Raw genomic sequence first — 23,945 nt, 5'->3', positions numbered from 1 at the left:
TTCCCCGGAGCGCGCTGGAGCGGCCATTCTGTACCATCCTCTCTTAGAGGAAGGTGCAGAAACTTGAGCCGCCCAGCTGTCCCGAGAAGCCGCCCAGCTGTCCCGCCGTCCTGCCGCCCAGGTAAGTGATGGGTCGGGGGGGGCTGCCGCTCTGCCGGGGGGTGTGCCGCTCTGCCGGGGGGGGGCTGCCGCTCTGCCGGGGGGGGGGCTGCCGCTCTGCCGGGGGGGGGGGGCTGCCGCTCTGCCGGGGGGGGGGGCTGCCGCTCTGCCGGGGGGGGGCTGCCGCTCTGCCGGGGGGGGCCTTCGTCTGTTGTCAGGGGTCTAGCGCCGGTTACCTGCTGCCTGGCGGTGGGTGACTGTGTGCCGTGGTCGGCGGCTGCGGTGGGTTCGGTCAGCGGCTGCGGGGCGTCTGGTTGTCAGGGAAACACAGCTGGTAGCGTCTCGGGAGCGCGCATGTCGGGCTACAACAAGCGACGGGAAAAAAGCCGGCGGCCATCTTGGGAAACTTTTTATAAGTTGCTGAAACGCTGGAACTGTAAGTACAAACCAGCTAGAAAAGTCATTTACAGGGGGGCTTAGTGATGTATGCTTAATTAGGGGGACTGGGCAAAAAAAAAAAATTCACTGCTTCCTCGAGACAACCCCTTTAAGATTATATTTCTGCCAATCTGTTTCCAATGGTATGGACGTTTAAGGAGAAGGTCTGGAATCGCCTCCCAATGTCGATATCTGGCAGGGAAAATGTTGTTTAATAGAAATAGAATTTTCTTAAAAAAAAAAAAAAAAAAAAAGAAATTGAGAACTGGCAGAAACCAGTGAGACCCAGGTAGACTCATCTATTGTTTGGAGAAATCTGGCCAGAAATGGTCTTCATGGAATACATATGGTCGAGGTGTCAGATTTTCGGAGTAGAAAAAAAAGGTTGGGCGACTCAACTATACATGAAAACATAGAAACTAGGGGTGCAGAAAAATGTCAGCAGGTGGTCTGGACTGAGGAGTCACAATGAGAAATATTTGGCTGTAACAGAAGGCAGTTTGTTCACTGAAGGGGGTTTGATAATGAATGTCTGCAGGCAGCAGTGAAGCATGGTGGAGGTTCCTTGCATGTTTGTGGCTGCATTCCAGCAACTGGAGTTTGGGATGTGGTCAGAAATAATGGTGAGAAATATAGGCAGATATTTATCCATCATGCAATACTAACAGAGAGGCCTCTGATTGGCTGGATTTTTGGAGGAGTCGTACTTCTGCAGAATAAATTCAGAGCCAATGTCATAAGGAACTATCTTCAGTGTAAAGAAGAACAAGGAGTCCTGGAAGTGATGATTTTGCCCCACAGAGCCCGGATCTCACATCATCCATCTGGGATTACATGAAGGGGCAGAAAGATTTGAGTGAGCTGACATCCACAGAAGATCTGCAAACAGTTCTCCAAGATGTTTAGAACAACTTCCCTGCCGAGTGCCTTTAAAAACTGTGCCCCCAGAAGAACGGATGCTGCTTTGAAGGTAAAGGATAAATGACCAAAAGAAAAATCCAAATCCCAGCAATAAACTATTAACACTTCTATTTTTTTACAGCATTCTTACCTTACAGCAATTTTTCCACACCTGCCTAAAACTTTTGCACAGTGCCGTAGATGGAGACACTTGATGGATACAGCTGTACTTTTCTACTGTTACACATTCAACTAATAAGGACTCATCTTGGAAGAAAAAAAAGATGTGCATCAAATTATTTTAAAAAAAATCTGTCACCAGAACGTCACATTAAAGTAAACCCGTCACCCTAAAAATGCTGCACTTTTGCTCTAGTCTTTGCAATGACCATGCTAGAGATCGCTGAGCGCTTGTACTTGGCAATTTTTGGCGCTGTCATGGAAATGAAGTAGTGGCACACATGCAACCTCCACTCCATTCGTGTGGGGACCATCGAGACCCCTGTTCTCGGAATCAGGTGAGAGTCCCAGTGGCCAGACTCCTATCATAAAGTTATCCCCTACCTGTAGATAGATTATGGCTTTAGATGTTGGTACAACCCTGTAAATTAATAGATCACAATGATAGTAAATCAGGTCTCACAGAACTATTAACCCTTTCCAATCCAATTTGTATCCTGGTATTCCTAGGGGGCTTACTCTTTTTCTGCCGTTATACAATGGCGCTATCTGCTGGCTAAAGCCAGTACTGCATGGGGTGACACGTTGGATAGGCTCCGACAGCAGAGTGGCTGGCAATATACAGTAAGAGAACCCCAACGGATGTCTTCAAACATCGGAGCTGTACAGCCTTAAATCATAATGTCTTCAGAGGTCAGACAGTGGATTGGAAAGGGTTAATCCTTCTCAGTGCAGCCTGATTTGAGAAGGATTAATAGTGGTTGCACACTCGCGGGACCATCACTGCATTCAGGCTTCTCCTCACTGCGGGGAATGAAGTAAGCTTAGCATGGTCATTGCAAAGAATAGAGCAGTTGCGTACATGCATGTCCTCCATTCATGCAGGGACTCTTCGGAACCCCGTTATAACAATAAGTGGGGGGTCCTAGCGGTCAAAATCCCAACTATGAAAGTTCGTCTAATCACACCACATCTCTAATCATTTGTATATCTGCCTGAGATGTAACTGCAAGCCGAGTTTTGGAGCAAGAGGGCAACTTCTTCTAGGTGTTAGATTTTTTGGACAGAGTGTATTTTTGTAAAGCTCCACATCTCCTTAGTGACTGGCCTAATTTGAACCTTAATGACAAACTATTTTCTTAGTTTTGCAACTTTTTGATAGCTTTTTATTACTTCTCTTGCAAGATGGACGGACAAAAAAATAGCAGTTCTGACTTTTTACCATTATTTTATATATAGCTCACGGTGTGGAAGAAATATTTCCATTGTTCTGGTCGTTAGGAGTGCAACGATACATATTAAGTGTATTTCTTTTTTATTGAAAAAGTGCTTTTTACATCAGAAAAATCTCTTTTCTTTATTTTTAACTAAATTTTATTGAAATTTGTTTGCATTTGTTTTTGGTTCCTCAAGGGAACATCATGATGCAATGGTTGGATCTCTAGCATAGTAAAGTGGATTATTGCTGTAATGCAGTGCGTTGTGCCTATGACGTCAGCCTTGGTAAAAACACTTAAGTAGAGTGCTGACCTCGGCCAAATACTGTGTCACGGAGAGCTGTTGGCTGGCAGCTTGAGTCTAGCCGCAGATCAAAGTGATTCCAGCACTCCATCATGGATGGATACAGAAGTAATCCTTTATTCTGTTATACAAAACATTATTAGTAAGACAGCCCAACCACCACATGCCTGCATACTTTTATGGTTTTAGGTGACAGAATAAAGGATGACTTCTATATCTATCCACAATGGTTTACTGGAATCTCTTTGACTTACTAGGATGTCAGCCTATTAGACTCCGGTGGATGTGGGGTCTGAGGGACATGGCAGGCTTTCTGCTGCCATGGGAACCCATCGGCAGTGTCACTTCACCGCCCGCAGTGACATTAGAATGGAGGGATTGTTGGCCGAGCATGCGTGGCTACAGCTCTATTCATGATAGAAATACCTAAGCGTTTGCCGCTTGGCATTCTCTGGCGGCCCCACTTAAGATGAATGGAGTAGTTGCACACTCGTGGGACCATCACTGCATTCAGGCCTCTCCTCACTGCAGGGAATGAAGTAAGCTTACAGCGAGGAGTAGAAGGGGACACAGTAGACCTATTCTACAGATCAGTAGAGGGTTGCAGCAGTGAGACTTTCCTCAATCTGCAAGTTATTCCCTTTCCCTTATAGGGAAAAAATAGTGATTCTAACACAATCACTTTGAGGTAGGTGAGTAAAAGAAATGAAAAAGGAGGGTGGAGCAAGACCCAGTGAGGGTAGTGGAATATTTATGGAGTACAAAGAGTTTTCAATGATTGAGTATTTTGAATGGTGGAGGTGCTGCCAACCAGATGACGCTCCACCAGTGTGGGCGTAAGTGTAGCGAAAAGGATGTGAAAAGAACTGGTATGGAGGCGCAACCCTCTAAGCTACTAGAAGATGTAGATCAAAGTCCAATGTGTGATGGTGAAAGCACTTCTTTTTTATTATTTTTTCAGAAATTAAAAACCAGCAATGGAATACGCGTTTCGGGGAAGAACCCCTTCGTCAGTTCGGCTGGATAGGACAACAGGATGCCTAGGGGTGACACGATTCCAAAGATGTATAGAATGTGTCGGAGGTCCTGTGTGCAGGAGGACAGGGGAGAAAGCATTTTTTTTTCTCCCCTGTCCTCCTGCACACAGGACCTCCGACACATTCTATACATCTTTGGAATCGTGTCACCCCTAGGCATCCTGTTGTCCTATCCAGCCGAACTGACGAAGGGGTTCTTCCCCGAAACGCGTATTCCATTGCTGGTTTTTAATTTCTGAAAAAATAATAAAAAAGAAGTGCTTTCACCATCACACATTGGACTTTGATCAATATCTTCTAGTAGCTTAGAGTGTTGCGCCTCCATACCAGTTCTTTTCACATCCTTTTCACTTTGAGGTAGGTGGTAGAAGACCCCACCAATGTGCCTTTGAAGAAAAGCACGGACGGACTCATTCTGCACTGCTGCTTCCTAAACCCTATTCACACGGGTGTGTTTTTTTTTCTGTGCCAATACGGACCAAATGTGCATGAAAATAGAACACAAGGTAAGAGCTGGTCCTAGAATACAGCGTATATAGTGTGGTTTGGTCTGGAGCATATAGTCTGATGGCCAAGGCATCACAAACACTGACAGGGGCAGTGAATACCATCATGTCATGACGATGGCGCCTGTGAATGGTGGGTATAACAGGCAGCTGTTGAACAGTCCGTTATTAATGTGTTGGAAGCAGGAAAAACTGGCAAGTGTGAGGATCCAAGCGACCGACGAGGACCAAACTGTAACGACTAAATGGCATCTCCAAACCAGCGGGGTCTCAGAATAAAGCAGTTAGTACCTACGAAAAACTGTTCAAGGAAGAACAAGGGGTGAAGTGAGTTAAGGGTCGTGGGTGGCAAGGCCTCTGGGATGCATGCATGTATGGAGGGAGGCAGCTGACTTGGCAATGGGCATATTAATGGCAACTAATAAGACGCTGTGAGAACATAGAGCAGCGCTGCTTGCTGCCCACGTCTGGTAGTTTCCAGGCTGTGAAGACCTATACTTGGTGAGTAGTTATGGCTTATCTGTATATACGGGCAGTAAGTGCATGTATGAGAAGTGTGTGACTGCACAATATGCAGGATAGGAGTCAATTATATCAACTGACCTCAAAGAGACCATAATACTGGCTGACATTTTGTATACACATTATGACTAATATCTACTATAGCTGCAGCTATTCTATGGCCTATGGCGGATACGATAATGTATGTACTTGCACTACAGCTGGCAGTATTATCTATTAACAACGTATACCGGTATATACTCGGACAAGTCAGGTAGTGACTGACAGCTGGAGGCTTTGACTGTCCCAGTGATCTACTCTCTCCCCTGGATGTGGCTCAGTGTTTGCTGCGAGGTGTAGGACAAGAGTCAGAGAGGGTCCGAGGCGTTACACTGAGGAGGGTCTTCATCTCTAAGATCATACTGACAGAATATGGAATAAAAGATCACCCCGGAGTCTCACCAGGAGAATATGGGACCTTTTTTGGAGCATTTAAAGGCTATGGGAACCTTTGTGCAAGAACAATCACTACGCATGACTCCTCCTGAGTCCCTGATGATGCATGACAACACGCTGGGGCTGATGTCCCCGCACAGTCATACAGCCCTCTGTAATAAGGCTCCCTCTTACTACCTATGACTTGGAGTGTAATACACAATGCCATGTAAGCCCCCCACAGACTGCACTTACCTATGTGCCAATTACAAGACCCCCCCCCCCCCCCCCCATGGCAGGTCCTCGCAGCCGCTGCATCCTGTAAGCACAGTGCTGTGGGGCACATGGCTCCGGAGCTGGGAGGACAGAAGGATTTAAATAAATTGATGACCAATAAGGGCTTTTCAAGGCTATTTCTCACCTGTGCTGACATCTGTGGAGGTTTCCTTCTCCTTACAAAGCTGGGAAATACTTGCATATGTTTCCTCTTCTTCCGCTTCAGCTTCATCTTTCATAGCAGGATATTCTTTAACCTTTTTCACCACATATGGGGTAAATTACATATAATTAAGACAATAGTTTGAGTAATACATCAATAAACATAAAACCTTGGTCACCAACCACCACAAGGATGGGTATTACACATAAGGTGGAATTCACAAAACGCTTTAAGCTAGATTCTGGAGTTCGAACAAGTCACAAACCTTCGCACAAAAAGCATTTGTACAAAAAATGTACAACTTTTAGGCAGGTACAACTGTACATATCACTTTCTAGAAAAAGGAGCTTACCAGAGGGTCCCGACACATCTATGTAGGCTTTATGCCAGAAAGTGGTGTAAATTATACCATACCTCTACACAAGATGGGACTTGGAGTCCATTGCTGTCTCTTTACATATTAGGCTCACTCTTACAGATTAATGAACGGTCGGTCCTAATAAAGTCCCCCCATAGCATTCGATAAGATCTGGGATTCCATCTACCTGATGACCATGTCTGACACTGTGGTTGTTCTCTGGGTAGTCCGGAGACTGCAGTGGGCCGGGACGTCTCTCTGGTGAGTTTCTCTTCATGCGTCCATCTGTAGAAGATACACATACAAGGACTGCATACATTGTGCTTTGCACTTGTTGGTGATCCCCTTATGGGTATTTTACTTGGGGTGATAAGCCCAAACTCTTGCTGGAAACAGTGAATTCGGGTGATAGTCGTCCTGTGTACAGGCAGCCATCGAGCACCTTGAGCGAGACTATACTCACCGGTCGGAATCGCTTGGTTCTTAACAAAGCTTTATACCAAGTGGCTGTCGGGCCGGGCAAATAGAAGTCACTCCTGTTTACTGTGAATGGAGGCTGGCGAACAATTTTGGCCCACTCCACCTCCATTCATCTCAACGACTATTGCTACCATGTATGTACAGGAGCAATAGTCGGGTGGCAGTCCATGGGGCGGCTATTGGATGCTTATGCGCCCATCAGTCGTCTTGAGTAACGGGACCTTTAGACATTCAGATTAATGTAGATACTAACAAACAGCCTGCTAGATGCCAATACTTAACAATTACACACAGAAGTAAGGGGGGCTGCTAAAGGGGGAATCTACCGCCATGTGTCTGGATGAGCAGCAGTTGACGCCACTGTAGCGTAGCAGTAATCACAGGATATATCATTGGGATTATTTACCTGGCTCAGCCAGATCTTGCTGTAGGCAGGAATTACCAAGAAACAAATGGTACTTCCACTATAATGAACCGGACCCCCGGAAAGCGAGGGTGCTAGACAGTCCCGTGCTGGGAGCGGGCAGTCACACGGAGTCTAATACAAAAACATCCAGCACTCCATCCAGTTGGAAGATAGTAAATTAGCTTAATTTCCGAACTTTAAAACCAGGACATCCTGTTACCCTACAACCCTCCTGCTCTTACTGTAGAGGAGCTAGAAGTGTCATCAGCATTGGGCCATCTGAGAGGAGAGCAGAGTATTTCAGACTGTTAGTGCACCCTGTGATAGGGTGGTCTGAGCATCTGGTCACCATTTACATACACATAGGGGATGAACCACAGCAGCAGGCAGTCACCAGGTATGTTAGGGAAATACGGTTAGATTTGCCATTTATAAGTGACAAATGCCTAAGCAGCGGGTGTCTAACTGCTGAGACCCACACTCATCATGAAAGCGGCTCACATGAGCTCCTCCTCAATGGGGGATGCTCCATTCATCTCTACAGGACTGCCTATGAGAAGCTGAGTACAGTGCTTGACCATCTCTGGCAGTTGGATGGAGCTGCAGAGCGCATCCCCCGTTCTTGTGATCAGTGGGGTTCCCAACAGTCAGGTATTTCTGACCTATCCTGTGGCTAGGTGATCAATGCTAATTCTAGGAGTGACCCTTCAGCTATATACAGGGCGCCCCCAGCACTGCACGAGGGGTGTGATGCTCCATCACTAACGCAACCCAAGGGAGTCAATGCAAAATGAATTACAGTAAACTATTTCTGGCTGTAAAGGAAGTGAGCGTCATCATCTCGCCCCCCATGTAAGGCTGCAGAGGCCTCTTGTGCTCGGCCCGGTATCTCCGTGGACACCCTGTATTCGGCTTCACTGAGATATTTTTACTGTGAACCAAAATGCAATTTTTCTAGTTTAACTCCAGCTTAAAGGGAGCCTGCCATCTGGTCTGACCGTGGAAATGTGCAGCAGTATTACACATACCCGTCAATATTGTCAGTACTAGATTACCCGCTGCTCGCTACATGAACATAAAACGTGTCAAAAGTGCTAGTTGTGAACTTCTAAATCCGCTCGGTTAGGTGATTATTTAGAGGGTCACTTTGTATTTTATTTGGAGCAGATCTCTAATATAAAAAAAAGCCTACAGGTGTCTCTCTATCTGTCTCTTTCATTGTCCATATCCCTCTCTCTCTCTCTCGGTATCACTCTCTCTCTGCTTGTCTGTCTCTTTTGTTCTCTTTCTGTCCCTCTCTGTCTCTATTGCTCTTCTCTGTCTCTATCACTTTCTCTGGGTCTCTCTATTGCTCTCTCTGTCTCTGTCTGTCTTGCTCTCTGTATTTATATCGCTCTTTCTCTGTTTCTTTTTGAGTCTCTATTGCTATCTCTCTATTTCTCTCTCTATGCTCTCTCTCTGTCTCTCTTTCACTTTCTCTCTGCCTCTCTATCGCTTTCTCTCTGTCTCTCACTCTTGGTTGGGCAGTGTATGTTGCAGCTTAGCAGTGTATGCTGTGTTGCTTAGCAACGCTTCACTCATTCCAGCGCATGCCTGAAGCACAGCAGCGCCACCCATAGACTTAACATTGAAACTTTCACCCCGCCTGACAGTCCCTGAATGTATTAAACTCACATGTGCTGATTTCATGACAGTGGTGAGCGTGTGTGTGTCATCTAATGACACCAACATCATACGCCAAAGTTACAGCTAAGGGGGCAAAGTGTGCTGCAAGAAAAAGCATGTAGGCGTATTTATATTAATTAGCCACACTATGACTAAGAACCCTCATTTTGGAATGTGCTGCCCCCGCAGGTCCCCCAAGGCCGCTCCTCACCCTGAAGCGCTTATACATAGAACTTAGCAAAGCACAGAATTGGACCTTAACCTATAAAACGCAGTCTATAGCAGTCACTATATAACAGATACCAGCTCTACACAGTGATGAGGATTACCTCCCGGGATCACAGGTGACGCAACATTTCCTCTTCTTGACAGTGTTCACTTCCCCATTTCTTCTTTATCCCCCACTGCCATCAAAACTTCTTTGAGCTACAAATAATCTCTGCAAACTGTCCCTTCCTGCCGCTAGCCCTTAGTACTACCCCATAGTACTAGTGTGATCTTCTGCAGCCCCACAAAGTAATAGTGTCCCTATGTGGCCCCATAAAGTAACCATGGCACTTATGTGCCCCCTTTTAGTAATGGTGTTCACTTCTTTGGTTTCATGGCCCCATTTAGATATATGGCACCCTTTAAGATATCATTACCCCTTATTGGCCATACTTGATGTAGTCCCTTGCTCTGGGACCCCCCTCCCCCCCATCAATGAAGTGGATCCTCTATGCTCTCCCTTTAAATACAGTGACTCAAGCAAGAAGACAAAGACGGATAAGACAAAAAAAAAGGGGGGGGGGGGAAGAAATACAGGTCCCTATGATCTGTAAGAGAAGGCATATAAGGTGTGGAAGTGGGGGATTTAATAACTGGCTGAAAACGCCTGTTGGAAAAGCTACCTGACGTTCTGTCCAGAGAGATTCTTCTATTCATCAGAGTTTTGGAACTCCAGCCAATGAAGCATACATTTCTTGAGACTCAAAACAAAGCCAACAACAACACCACAAAAAAGGACAAGGGGCATACTGTCTCAGGCTCCGACACATCAAGGATATAAAAGCAAGCCAGAGGAAGGAGCTCCTCATGAGTCAGAAAAAAAGAGAAGCTCCAACACACACAATGCTGACCCTTATAGAGGTACAAGTGTGACGATACAAGTTTAGAAATACTATCTTTCCTCCTTAGGGAGACCATCTAGATGGTGAGTGAGGGGACTCAAATGGCCATGCACACTCCTCTGGGTAATATGCTAATAAGGGAGATGGAATAATACCTCCACAGTGCCACCCATTGAAAGGCAGTATTCCTTCAAGCCAAAGTCAGACTTTTTATACAAGCCTTGTAACAATGACTTTTAATTCCCAGTCATTGTTACAAGGCTTGTATAAAAAAGTATGACTTTGGCTTGAAAGGATGCTGCCTTCCAATAGGTGGCACTGTGAAGGTATTATTCCTTCTCCCTTATTTGATACAAGTTTAAAAGTGTTTTTATAGACTCCTGGATAGATTTGGCACTACCCATATATTTTTTTATTTTTTTTTTCTAAGAAGGTTTTCATTAGTTTAGAAAAATTCCAAAGAGATACAGTTAGCAATTTGTTCTAGCTGAGGTGTAGACCAAGAACATGTCCCCTATAACAAGGCGACTAACTTAAATCTACAGCTTCTATGTTCTATATTTTTCCTTTTCCCCCTCTCTCTCCTGGCTAGTAAAATATCATGGAATATAAAGGGACTCAGGTCCCCACATAAGAGAGTAATGATATTACGCCATCTGAAGAAATATCGACCAGATCTAGTATTGTTACAAGAAACATCTCCTAGAAGAGGAATTTAATTGCATGTTAAAGTTCTGGGTAGGGAAGTGATGGGATCCCCGGCCGTAAATGGGAAGGCGGGAGTACTGACTATGATAAACAAATCATTTACAGGAAAGGTGACATCAGAAAATCGCGACCAGGAGGGCAAGCGGTCACATATAGGGGTAAAGCATATATAATATATATGCCCCAAACAGAGAGAACAAACAGATCTTCAGACAACTACATCAATAACTGCACAGCGACGCGAATGCACAAAAGATAGTGGGAGGAGATTTAAACACAGTCATGTCACCAGATGAGGACCGTAGCGGCCCTGGTGGGGATCCCAGCCATAGAGACTGAGTGCTGCAACTGCTAGTAGAAAACACAGATTTATGTGATCCATGGCGCTTCCTGCACCCAGATGGCAGAGAATGCACATTTTTCTCTCACGTGCACCAGGCTTGGTCACGCATTGATATATACAGGTATCCAGCAACCTCTCCCAGAAGGTCACAGAAATAGAGATCAAGGACTTGGTGATCTCTGATCATGCGTCAATATCCACGAGAATACATGACACTTATCAAAAGGGGACCGACTTTATGTGGCGCTTCCCTGCTTTCCTGGTCAGAGATGAAAACTTCTTGGAGATGTTAAGAGCTGGGTAGGTAGAATAGGATTACTATAACAAGATACACTCCTCTTTATTGGGAGACTGCAAAGGCGACGATTCGAGGCAAACCCCTAAACTACATGTCCAACCTCAAGGAAACAATAAACACGCAATTCAATAAGGCGAGTGCAAAACTCAAGGAAGCATACACCACATTCCTTACATCCCTATCTACCCAATACGGAGAAGTCTGGAAGACAGCAAAATTAGACTTCGATCTTTGGGTAGATAGAAAAGAATGGTCATACAAAACGTACTTCCAAGCAGAACTCTTTAGATATAGTAATATACATAGTAACATAGTATGAAAGGCCGAATGAAGACAATGTCCATCTAGTCCAGCCTGTTTATCCTCCTGTGTTGTTGATCCAGAGGAAGGCAAAAAACCCCAAGAGGCAGGAGCCAATTAGCCCTTTTGGGGGAAAAATTCCTTCCCGACTCCCTAATGGCAATCAGACTGTTCCCTGGAACAACCCCTAATAGTTCCTACCTGCCTGTATACCCGGATTAACAATCAACCTAAGATTTATATCCTGTAATATCCTTCCTCTCCAGAAAGACATCAAGTCCCCCCTTAAACTCCTTTTGCCATCATCACCTCCTCTGGCAGAGAGTTCCACAGTCTCACTGCTCTTACAGAAAAGAACCCTTTTCTGTGTTAGCGATGAAACCTGCTTTCTTCTAGACGTAGCGGATGCCCTCTTGTTACCGTCGCAGTCCTGGGTATAAACAGATCCTGGGAGAGATCCTTGTATCGTCCCCTCATGGATTTATACATGGTTATTTGGTCGCCCCTTAGCCGTCTTTTTTTTTTCCAGGGTAAAGAATCCCAATTTGGATAGCCTCTCCGGGTATTCCTGGGCAAATATGAGAAAGGTCTTAGCGGTATAAGACACACTAAGGCGCAGGACTCACCCAGCGCCAAACCCGGGTCTAATATCCCTAGACGCTGAAAAGGCATCTGATATTGTGCACTGGAGATGGCTGGGAATGGTCCAGGATAAAATAGCGTTACAGGGCCCCTTCCGCACTTACATTAATAGCATTTATAGTAACCCAACAGCAAGAATCCATACACCAGGATTCTTATCAGACCCATTCCCACTATTCACTGCCCGCTATCTCCTTTACTGTTGGACCTAGTGCTAGGACCACTAGTACGTCATCTAGAGGACTCCCCCATTTTCCAAGGAATAAAAGTAGCAACGCAAGAAATTAAGACCACTCTCTTTGTGGACAATATCCTCATATTTATGGTGGATCCCAAGACACATTTGGAAAAAGCAATAGCAGACATAACTGAATTTGGGACCTTCTCGGGCTACCGAATCAACACCACAAAAACAGATATTTTGGTATAACTTACCGTAAAATCTCTTTCTCGTCACGTTCATTGGGCGCCACAGCCTAGACCATGGGATATAGCCACTGCCCTAGGAGGCGACACTAAGCAAAAAGGTGTTAGCTCCTCCCCCCTGGCTATATCCCCCCTGCAGGCACTCAGCTAATTAGTCTGTCTGCAAGCAGTAGGAAGCCAGTGGGAGTACGATTATGCATATTATGTTTCATACATAACAAAATACATACTTTGGCATAATTCTCTGCCAAACAATGACCAAAGAACAGAAAGTTCCAGCAACCGCCTAAATAAACAAGGGGTGGGTGCTGTAGCCCCCAATGAACGTGACGAGAAAGAGATTTTACGGTAAGTTATACCAAAAATATCTGTTTCTCGTCCGTATCATTGGGGGCCACAGCCTAGACTATGGGACGTCCACAAGCAGTCCCGAAAATCTATATATAACGGGTGGGCACTTAAAGTTTGACCGTGTGGTCAAAGGACCGCCGCCTGCGAGATCTTTCGGCCGAGTGGGCGTCCGATGATGCAGATATGTGGACCTTATAAAACTTTGAAAACGTATGTAAGGAAGTCCAGGTGGTTGCCTTACACACCTGAAGTGCCGAGGCTCCGTACCGGACCGCCCAGAAGGCCCCTACCGCCCGTGTGGAGTGGGCCGTAACCCAAAATGGTGGCGTGAATCCTGAGGTGCGATACGCCTCTGTTATCAAGGACCTTATCCACTTAGATAGGGTGACCTTTGAGGCTGCCGAGCCCCTCCGAGCCCCCTCCGGAATTACGAAGAGGGTGTCAGTCTTACGGAATCCTTTGGTTCTTTTTACATAAATCTTCAATGCCCTCACCAAGTCCAGGTGGTGCAGCATTTTCTCTCTCGTGTGTACCGGCGTTGGCCAGAAGGAAGGCAAGACAATTTCATTATTGATGTGAAACTCTGAGACTACTTTCGGTAGAAACTCTGGTGATGGTCTCAGTACCACTTTATCTTCGTGGAAAGTCATATATAGGGGGTCTGTATAGACAAGGCCGCCGGCTCCAAGGCCTTACGAATAGCGACGAGGAATACTACCTTCCAGGTCAGTAGTCGCATAGGAATCTCTTTCAGCGGCTCAAACGGTTGGTCTGTTATAGTCTCCAACACAAGATTAATATCCCATGCTTGAACCGGGGGTTTCAACGGGGGTGTCGTATGGCCAACTCCCTGAAGGAATGTACGCACAGCCCTTCTGTTTGCGATTGGCCTCTGAAACAGCACCGTCCGTGCTGACACCTGCCCCCTTAGCGAGCCTACCCTTAATCCTATTTCGAGACCCGATTGTAAGAATGCCAGTATTCTGGCTACTGAAATTGCATCGGCTGCTCTCGCCGCTCCTCACACCAGGTGAAGAAACGCTTTCAGATTCTGTAATAAATGGCCGACGAGGCCGGTTTCCTGGCCCGTATCATTGTCTGAATCACCTTCTCCGAGTCACCTTTTCTTCCTAACACCTCGGTTTCAACGGCCAGGCCGTCAAATGTAGAGACCTGGAATCCGGGTGTAGTAAAGGTCCTAGGGATAGCAGGTCTCTTCGATCCAGTAGGTGCCATGGTGTGTCGGTCAACATTTCTATGATGGCCGCGTATCAGCTTCTTCTTGGCCAATCTGGCGCTATTAATATCGCTGGTCGCCCTTCCTGCCTGATTTTCCACATGATTCTTGGTATGAGGGGGACTGGTGGAAATACGTACAGGAGTTTGTGTCCTCCGCACGGAATGGTCAGTGCATCCGTTGCTGTTGCTTGCGGATCCCGTGCTCGGGCCACAAATTTTGTAATTCAGTCTGGATGCCATGAGGTCCACGTCCGTTGTACCTCATTTCCGACATATTGTCCGGAATACTTCGGGGTGCAACCCCCATTCGCCGGGATCCACCGTTTCCCGACTTAGGTAATCTGCCACCCAGTTGTCTACTCCGGGAATGTAGACTGCTGATATTGAGCTCAGATGATTCTCCGCCCACGTCAGTATGCCAGCCACCTCGTTTATTACTGACGCGCTCCGTATGCCCCCTTGATGGTTGACATAGGCCACAGCTGTGGTGTTGTCCGTCTGGATGCGCACATCCTTCTTTTTGAGACTGGACCTGAAATGCCGGAGAGTCAGGTAAATGGCCCATAATTCCAGGATGTTGATGTGCAACCTTGCTTCTTTCTGAGACCAAACTCCCTGAACCGACTGGCCCCCCAGTGCTCCGCCCCAGCCTGAGTGGCTGGCGTCCGTTGTCAATACTACCCATTGTTTTGGGCCCAGAGGCCGTCCCGCTTGAAGCCTCCCTGGTTTCAACCACCACTTCAACGCATCCTGGACTTGAGGGGTTATCCGGATTCGTTGTTCCAGAGTCAGTGTGGACCTGTTCCAGCGGGACAATATCAGATGTTGTAGCATCCTTGACCGGAACTGGGCATAGGGGACCGCATTGAAGGCTGTTACCATCTGGCCCAGAATACTCATACAGTGTCTAATAGTTAGCGTTCTCTTCTGTATTAGAGACCGAGCACCGTGTAGAAGCTTGTCCACCTTGTTTGGGGTAGTAACACTCGGTGCTGGCTGGTGTCGAATATCATGCCTAAGAACTCCAACTGTTGTGTTGGTATTAGGCACGCTTTTTTCGCGGTTTACTATCCAGCCAAATTCTTCTAAAGTTTCCATCGTGACACGTAAACTCCTGACGTTGCCGTCCCGTGACGGTGCTTTTATTAGCACATCGTCCAGGTATGGTATGGCCGCTATGCCCTTTGCATGGAGTAGTGCCATCACTGCTGCTAGTACTTTCGTAAAGACTCTTGGAGAGTTTGAAAGGCCGAATGGCAGAGCCGTGAATTGAAAATGCCTTCCCTGCGTCTCGAAACGAAGGAATTTTTGGTGTGCTTCCTGAATCGGGATATGGAGGTAGGCGTCCTTGATGTCTATTGAGGATAAGAATTCCCCCGGCTGCATGGAGGCTATCACGGATCTGATCGACTCCATCCGGAAATGTTTTGTTTTGATGAATTGGTTCAGTCTCCTTAAGTCCAGTACTGGCCTGACCCTGCCGTCTTTTCTGGGCACTAGAAAAAGATTTGGGTAGAACCCTTGCTTCTCTTGCGCCCCTGGCACTGGTTTTATAACTCCCTGTGCCAGAAGATTTTCCACTGCCAATTGTAGGCTGGCTACTCCTTCTGGGGTGGCAGGCACTCTGGACTTGTGAAACGAATCCTGTGGCCGAGTCACGAATTCGATCGCGTACCCAGATGCCACGATCTCCTGCACCCACGAGTCGCTCACGCGACTCCACCATGTCTCCCGAAATTGGGAGAGCCTGCCCCCCACCCTGGTGACCCTGGGTGGGGGCGGCGCCTCATGCCGCATTCTTTGATCCCGCCGCCTAGATGTTCCCGGTCGGGATCGCCATGCTTGTCTCGCCTTGAGGGTTGGACCCTTCCTTGCGTCTGTCGGGGTCCTCCTAAATTGGGACCACTGCCCTGACCCAGAACGGGACGAGCAACGCCGCAAGGACCTAAAAAAAAACGGTTTCCTCTTCAACGGAACCTTTTCCTTTCTTGTTGGAATTTGTGGCAATGACGTGCTTTTGCCGCCTGCGGCGTCCTTTATCAAGTCATCTAATTTAGGCCCAAAAGAGCCTATTTCCCTCAAATGGCAACTTTGTCAGGACCATCTTGGACGCTGAATCGGCTGACCAGTTCTTTAGCCAGAGGGTTCGTCTTGCCGTGACGGATGCGGCGGACGCTCGCGCCACGAACTTAGCTGCATCTAGCCCTGCTGCGCATACGAACTTGTTCACTTGCATGATACTGTCTGTTGCTTCCTAGTAGCTCACTAGGTGGAGCGCCTGCTAGAATGTCTTTCCGCAGCTGTTTGGCCCAGGCTATGGATGCTTTACTGACCCATGCGGCCGCAAAGATCGGCTGCAGGGTGGTGCCCGTGGCCTGAAAACACCGATTTCGTCAATGTATCCAGTTTTCTGTCTTGAGGATTAGCCAGAGTTGCCACTTCGGCTGTTGGCAACGCCGTGCCTCTAGATCGCCGTGACACTGGTGGGTCGAATACTGGGGGTACCGCCCAACCCTTTTTCAGACTTCTTGGGAATGGGTATGTAGCTTCCCAGGTGCCCTAAAAAATTTTTTGTCAGGGTTCTGCCATTCTTTATTAAGGACTTCAGCGAAATCCTGATGGTCTGGAAAGACCTGTCGCGATCTCTTCTGCCGTCTAAACGACACCGTGGAAGGAGTCGTCTCTACTGGTTCCTTCGTTACTTGGAGGGTTTCTCTTACAGCTATTACTAAGCTGTCCATTAGGCTCGCCAGCCGCAAAACCTGTTCGTCGTCCAGCTCAGAAGCAGACGAGACCGCGGAGCGTTCGTCGTCTTCTGACCCACTGCTCTCGCCCGCTGTTTGCGCCGTATCCTGAGAAGCCCGCGAGCACGATGCTCGGGAGGAGTCCTGGCGAGCCCGGGACCGCGAAGAATGCCTTGACCTGTGGTACGTATGGACGGACTCCCTGGACCCATGGGAATCATGAGCGTCTCTGGACCGCCTGGACACAGAGGGTCTAGATGACCTCCTGGTATGGCGAGATTTACGGGAAGTGTCCTCGCTGCTGCAGGATCTCCCACTTTTGCGTGCCCTCCCGCGCGCATATTCCGAAGAGGAAACTTCCGAGCTGGATTCTAACCGGCGTAAAATTGCCGCAGAAGATCTGGCCAGGCCGGAGACGGCAGCGGCCAAGGACCTCGCCCATTGGGGTTCGGGCCCTGGCTCCACAGGGGCGGCGGGGGGCACCGTGATCCCTGGAACCGCGCGTGCCGTAGCACACTTAGCACAGCGGGGGTCGACTTGACCGCAGGCAAACTTAACGCTGCACGCTGTGCAAGCGTAATGTTTCACCCTCCCTTTGGCCGGGCTGGAACCCTCTGATCTAGGGTCAGACATGGCAACAGGAAACCCCGGGTAATTGGGGCTGCCACGTACTGCCACAGGAGTACCTGCAGGGGGGACAGGGGAGGGGTAGGGGAGACACCGCAAAGTGCTGCCTTGGCAGGGCTTACCCGGTCTAGCAGCTGTTTTAGCGGCTCCCCTGATCCAGCTGGAGCCTCTGGTCCTGAAGCATGAAGGCCGTCAGGAGTCGACATGGGTCCACCACACGGAGATAGTAGCGCTGGTGACCCGGCAGGTGTGTGGCAGAAACTGCTGCGGTGCTGCTACAGCTGCTGGTGCCCGTTACAGGAGATGCTTCTGCTGTTCGGGTGCTCACTCTGTAGCAGAATTCTGCAGGGCCGTATGAGGGCTGGATGCTGCTGTGTGCTGTGTGCTGTGTGCTGCAAGCTGAGAGCTGCGCACAGTGCTGGGCTCAGTAGTGCCAGACGACCAGGGTGTCCCGCGGCTGAGAGCGGCCATTCTTCTGTCTGGTTGCTTCTTTCAGGTCTGCCGCGGTCGGAGGGGGCGTGGCTTGCCCCGGAAGTCCGACCGCGACCCGGAAGTGACATTTTCCGGCCCGGCGCCCCGCCCCCCGGAGCGCCGCACCCGGAAGTGACCTGCCCAGCCAGCGCCCCGGCGTCCTGCTAGCATGCCGTGTTCCTACCCCTGCTGCCGGGAGAGCTGCTGCCATCCTGCTGCCGTTCTTCACTACGTCCTCCTTGAGGTACCTTGCGCCGTCAGGGAAGCCACAGCCTGTCCGCCCGTCGACCTGTCTCCAGCAGTGCTACCCCCTATGCGCCACTGGTCAGGCAGTGCGCCACTCCAGGGAGGGGGAGCCCTATGGCTGGCGGGTAACCGACTCAGATGCGCATTGCATGGTCGGGCCCCTTTTTCTTCACTGGGTGAGACGCCGCAGAAGTGGTGGAGGCACCCCCTGCCTGCGTCTCCCCCAGGAGGCCAGTAGAGCCAGGGAAAAGCCCCGACTCCCCGGATTCCCGCGAATAGCCACGTCTGCCTCCTAGCAGACACTAAGCTAAAGACTAATTAGCTGAGTGCCTGCAGGGGGAATATAGCCAGGGGGGAGGAGCTAACACTTTTTTGCTTCGTGTCGCCTCCTAGGGCAGTGGCTATATCCCATGGTCTAGGCTGTGGCCCCCAATGATACGGACGAGAAAGTGAAATCCTGGAGATAGGCCCACTTGAGCCTAGGTCATTTTGGGCTTCCCTGGGTTGGGGAGAAGGAGCAATAAAGCCGCATATCACATACCTAGGGATAAAAATAGGTAAAGACCCCACTTTACTATACTCCCTAAGCCACCCGCCACTGATCGAAAAGATAACATCAGAATTGAGGAGATGGTCAAATCTTCCTCTCTCAACGCTGGGAAGATGTCATCTCATCAAGATGATGCGATTCTTAAAACTGCTGTATCCTATGCAAACAATACCAATCCTAATCAAACACCCGGACATCGTACGCCTTAATGCGCTTTTACAAAATTCATTTGAGCAGGAAAACGCCTGAGGATATCCTTGCAGAAGCTAATGTTCAGCAGGAGTGAGGAGGCGTGAATTTCTCGAGCATCAGAAGTTACAACATATCATGCCTAACAAGACACATAGTAGACTGGATGGGAGGCACAGATGTATATTCCAATAGGCTCATGGAATCCCACTAAGCCTCTCCTTGGAGTCTCACAGCATGTTTACACACCCATTTATATGTCTGCCACCAGACATTAAACCATCTTTAACACTAAGAAACACAATAAGGAAAAACACATGGAAAGAAGCAAGGAAGCTTTTCAGAATCCCCTACTTATATGCCGCTAATAGGTCACCCAGAATTCCCCAGAGGACATGATGACAGAGTCTTCAAGGAGCGGCGAGAAAAAGGGGTAGTGGAAGGCCAGCACCTCGTGCACAAGAGAACAGATGGCTTAACCCATCTGAGCTCAAGACCAAATACAACATACCAGAAACACATACCCTTTATACAGGGGCTGAGAGAGTTTGCAAAAGGTGTCAGTCTCTTATGAGACTCTAGATCAGCATTTCCAAAACTGCGCTCCGCAAGCAATTGTCAGGGGCTTCGACAGAGGGTCTAGGTCTCCGCTATACTCACCGCTGTAGAGGTGTCCCAACGGGCTGTACTGAGGAAAGCAATGTCCAGAACCTGGGGCCGGCATAGCAACGCGGATCACATGAGCCAGCTCCAGTCATGTTATCTGCACTACTATGCCGACCGCAGGTCCTGGACATTCATTTACCCCTAAGGCCGGTTTGACACAGCCGAGAAAATAGCACAAGATTAGTGCGCTGCAAGGCACACAAATATGAACCCCATTCTTTTGTGCGTTGTGATGCTATGTGGGAAACAGATAACAGCATGTCCTATCACCCTGTGAAAATCCCATTGTTTTCAATTGGGCCAGCAGCAGCAGCACCAGCCACATTGAAAGCATTGGGAGAACTCTGTGATCTGCTGCCACGGATGTGACAGCTGCAGCAGGGATTTCCTTCATCCCTGCAGTGGGCCACCAATATAGGTGGTCACTAATACTACTAAGGCTAATATAGGGAACGCTGTTACTACTGGGGCCACCAATATAGCAGACGCTATTACTACTGGGGCCACCAATATAGGGGACGCTATTACTACTGGGGCCACCAATATAGGGGACGCTATTACTACTGGGGCCACCAATATAGGTAGTCACTATTACTACTAGGGCTAAGGCCGGCTTCACACGAGCGTGACGGGCTCCGCCGCGTAATATTCCGCAGTGAAGCCCGTCACGGCGCCCCCCAAAGACCCCATACTTACCAGCGGAAGATAGCGTGAAGACACTTCCCCGCCCACCGCCGTCGCGTCATGTGACACGCCCACCGCGTCACATGACGCGGCCGGCCGTGTCACGTGACGCGCCGGCCGCGTCATATGACGCGCGGCGGTAGGCGGGGAAGCGTTTTTTCACGCTATCTTCCGCTCGTTACAGCGGGAGATAGCGTGAACGGACGGCTTCCATTGACTGCAATGGAAGCCGTCAGCGCGTACACCCGCGGCAAATAGAACATGCTGCGGGTGAGAACGGGAGATTTCACCGTGCGAAATTCCGCGGTGGAATTACACATCGTGAGCATTATGCTATTAGGTTCAATAGAACCTAATAGCAGGGGGCAACGCAGCGGATTTTTGCCGCGAATTTACGCGGCGTAAATCCGTTCGTGGGAAGGAGGCCTAATATAGGGAACGCTATTACTACTGTAGCCAACAATATAGCAGACGCTATTACTACTGGGGCCACCAATATAGGGGACGCTATTACTACTGGGGCCACCAATATAGGGGACGCTATTACTACTGGGGCCACCAATATAGGGGACGCTATTACTACTGGGGCCACCAATAAAGGGGACGCTATTACTACTGGGGCCACCAATAAAGGGAATGCTATTACTACTGGGGCCACCAATAAAGGGAATGCTATTACTACTGGGGCCACCAATATAGGGTACAATTACTACTGGGGCCACCAATATAGGGGACGCTATTACTACTGGGGCCACCAATATAGGGGACGCTATTACTACTTGGGCCACCAATATAGGGGACGCTATTACTACTGGGGCCACCAATATAGGGGACGCTATTACTACTGGGGCCACCAATATAGGGGATGCCATTACTACTGGGGCCACCAATATATGGGACGCTATTACTATTGGGGCCACCAATATAGGGGATGCCATTACTACTGTGGCCACCAATATAGGGTACAATTACTACTGGGGCCACCAATATAGGGGACACTATTACTACTGGGGCCACCAATATAGGGGACACTATTACTACTGGGGCCACCAATATAGGGGACACTATTACTACTGGGGCCACCAATACAGGGGACGCTATTACTACTGGGGCCACCAATACAGGGGACGCTATTACTACTGGGGCCACCAATACAGGGGGTTACTATTACTACTGGGGCCACCAATACAGGGGACGCTATTACTACTGGGGCCACCAATACAGGGGACGCTATTACTACTGGGGCCACCAATACAGGGGATTACTATTACTACTGGGACCACCAATATAGGGGACACTATTACTACTGGGGCCACGACTATAGGGGATGCTACTACTGGGGCCCCCAATACAGGGGACACTATTACTACTAGGGTGACCAATATAGGGGACGCTGTTACTACTGGGGCTACCAATGTAGGTGGTCACTATTACTACTGCGGCGACCAATGTAGGTGGTCACTATTACTACTGCGGCCACCAATATAGGGGACACTATTACTACTAGGGCTACCAATGTAGGCGGTTACTATTACTACTGGGACCACCAATATAGGGGACACTATTACTACTAGAGCCACCAATGTAGGCGGTCCCTATTACTACAGGGGCCACCAATGTAGGCGGTCGCTATTACTACAGGGGCCACCAATGTAGGGGACACTATTACCACTAGGGCTACCAATGTAGACTGTTACTATTACTACATGGGGTAGATTTGCTGCGGAATTTACAGTAGCTGTAGCAGCAAAGTGGATAAGATTTTGAAAATCTCATCCACACACTGTGGAGAAAATCTGCACAAAGCCCGCGCGGATATTGACATGTCGTGCGGGATTTAATTCTACAGCATGTTAGTAATATCCTTCCTCTCCAGAAAGACATCAAGTCCCCTCTTAAACTCCTCTGTGGATTTTGCCATCACCACCTCCTCTGGCAGAGAGTTCCACAGTCTCACTGCTCTTACAGAAAAGAACCCTTTTCTGTGTTAGCGATGAAACCTGCTTTCTTCTAGACGTAGCGGATGCCCTCTTGTTACCGTCGCAGTCCTGGGTATAAACAGATCATGGGAGAGATCCTTGTATTGTCCCCTCATGGATTTATACATGGTTATTTGGTCGCCCCTTAGCCGTCTTTTTTTTTCCAGGGTAAAGAATCCCAATTTGGATAGCCTCTCTGGGTATTCCTGGGCAAATATGAGAAAGGTCTTAGCGGTATAAGACACACTAAGGCGCAGGACTCACCCAGCGCCAAACCCGGGTCTAATATCCCTAGACGCTGAAAAGGCATCTGATATTGTGCACTGGAGATGGCTGGGAATGGTCCAGGATAAAATAGCGTTACAGGGCCCCTTCCGCACTTACATTAATAGCATTTATAGTAGCCCAACAGCAAGAATCCATACACCAGGATTCTTATCAGACCCATTTCCACTATTCACTGCCCGCTATCTCCTTTACTGTTGGACCTAGTGCTAGGACCACTAGTACGTCATCTAGAGGACTCCCCCATTTTGCAAGGAATAAAAGTAGCAACGCAAGAAATTAAGACCACTCTCTTTGTGGACAATATCCTCATATTAATGGTGGATCCCAAGACACATTTGGAAAAAGCAGTAGCAGACATAACTGAATTTGGGACCTTCTCGGGCTACCGAATCAACACCACAAAAAGTGAAATCCTGGAGATAGGCGCACTTGAGCCTAGCTCATTTTGGGCTTCCCTGGGTTGGGGAGAAGGAGCAGTAAAGCCGCATATCACATACCTCGGGATAAAAATAGGTAAAGACCCCACTTTACTATACTCCCTAAACCACCCGCTACTGATCGGAAAGATAACATCAGAATCGAGGAGATGGTCAAATCTTCCTCTCTTAACGCTGGGAAGATGTCATCTCATCAAGATGATGCGATTCTCCAAACTGCTGTATCCTATGCAAACAATACCAATCCTAATCAAACACCCGGACATCGTACGCCTTAATGCCGCTTTAACAAAATTCATTTGAGCAGGAAAACGCCTGAGTATATCCTTGCAGAAGCTAATGTTCAGCAGGAGTGAGGGAGGCGTGAATTTCCCGAGCATCAGAAGTTACAACATATCATGCCTAACAAGACACATAGTAGACTGGATGGGAGGCACAGATGTATATTCCAATAGGCTCATGGAATCCCACTAAGCCTCTCCTTGGAGTCTCACAGCATGTTTACACACCCATTTATATGTCTGCCACCAGACATTAAACCATCTTGAACACTAAGAAACACAATAGTGGCATGGAAAGAAGCAAGGAAGCTTTTCAGAATCCCCTACTTATATGCCGCTAATAGGTCACCCAGAATTCCCCAGAGGACATGATTTTTTTTTTCTTTTAACTGCCCTGTCCTT

At 48.3% G+C, this 23,945-nt stretch overlaps 1 protein-coding gene across 1 annotated transcript in view; it reads right to left on the bottom strand.

Moving 5' to 3' along the window:
• Positions 1–23,945, bottom strand: part of LOC136588133 (zinc finger protein 665-like) — a 102,097-nt gene that overhangs the window by 27,435 nt on the left and 50,717 nt on the right. Inside the window, exons 8-9 of the mRNA XM_066587137.1 lie at positions 6,602–6,699; positions 6,039–6,150 (exon numbers count right to left, since the gene is read on the bottom strand). Of these exons, the coding sequence (XP_066443234.1) occupies positions 6,039–6,150; positions 6,602–6,699 (210 nt within the window). The remainder of the gene's footprint in view (positions 1–6,038; positions 6,151–6,601; positions 6,700–23,945) is intronic.

Source organism: Eleutherodactylus coqui, chromosome 13 (genome assembly GCF_035609145.1).
Source record: "Eleutherodactylus coqui strain aEleCoq1 chromosome 13, aEleCoq1.hap1, whole genome shotgun sequence".
Taxonomy (NCBI): Eukaryota; Metazoa; Chordata; class Amphibia; order Anura; family Eleutherodactylidae; genus Eleutherodactylus; species Eleutherodactylus coqui.
Note: the sequence above shows the minus strand (reverse complement) of the source record. Positions and strands in the feature narration are given on the sequence as shown.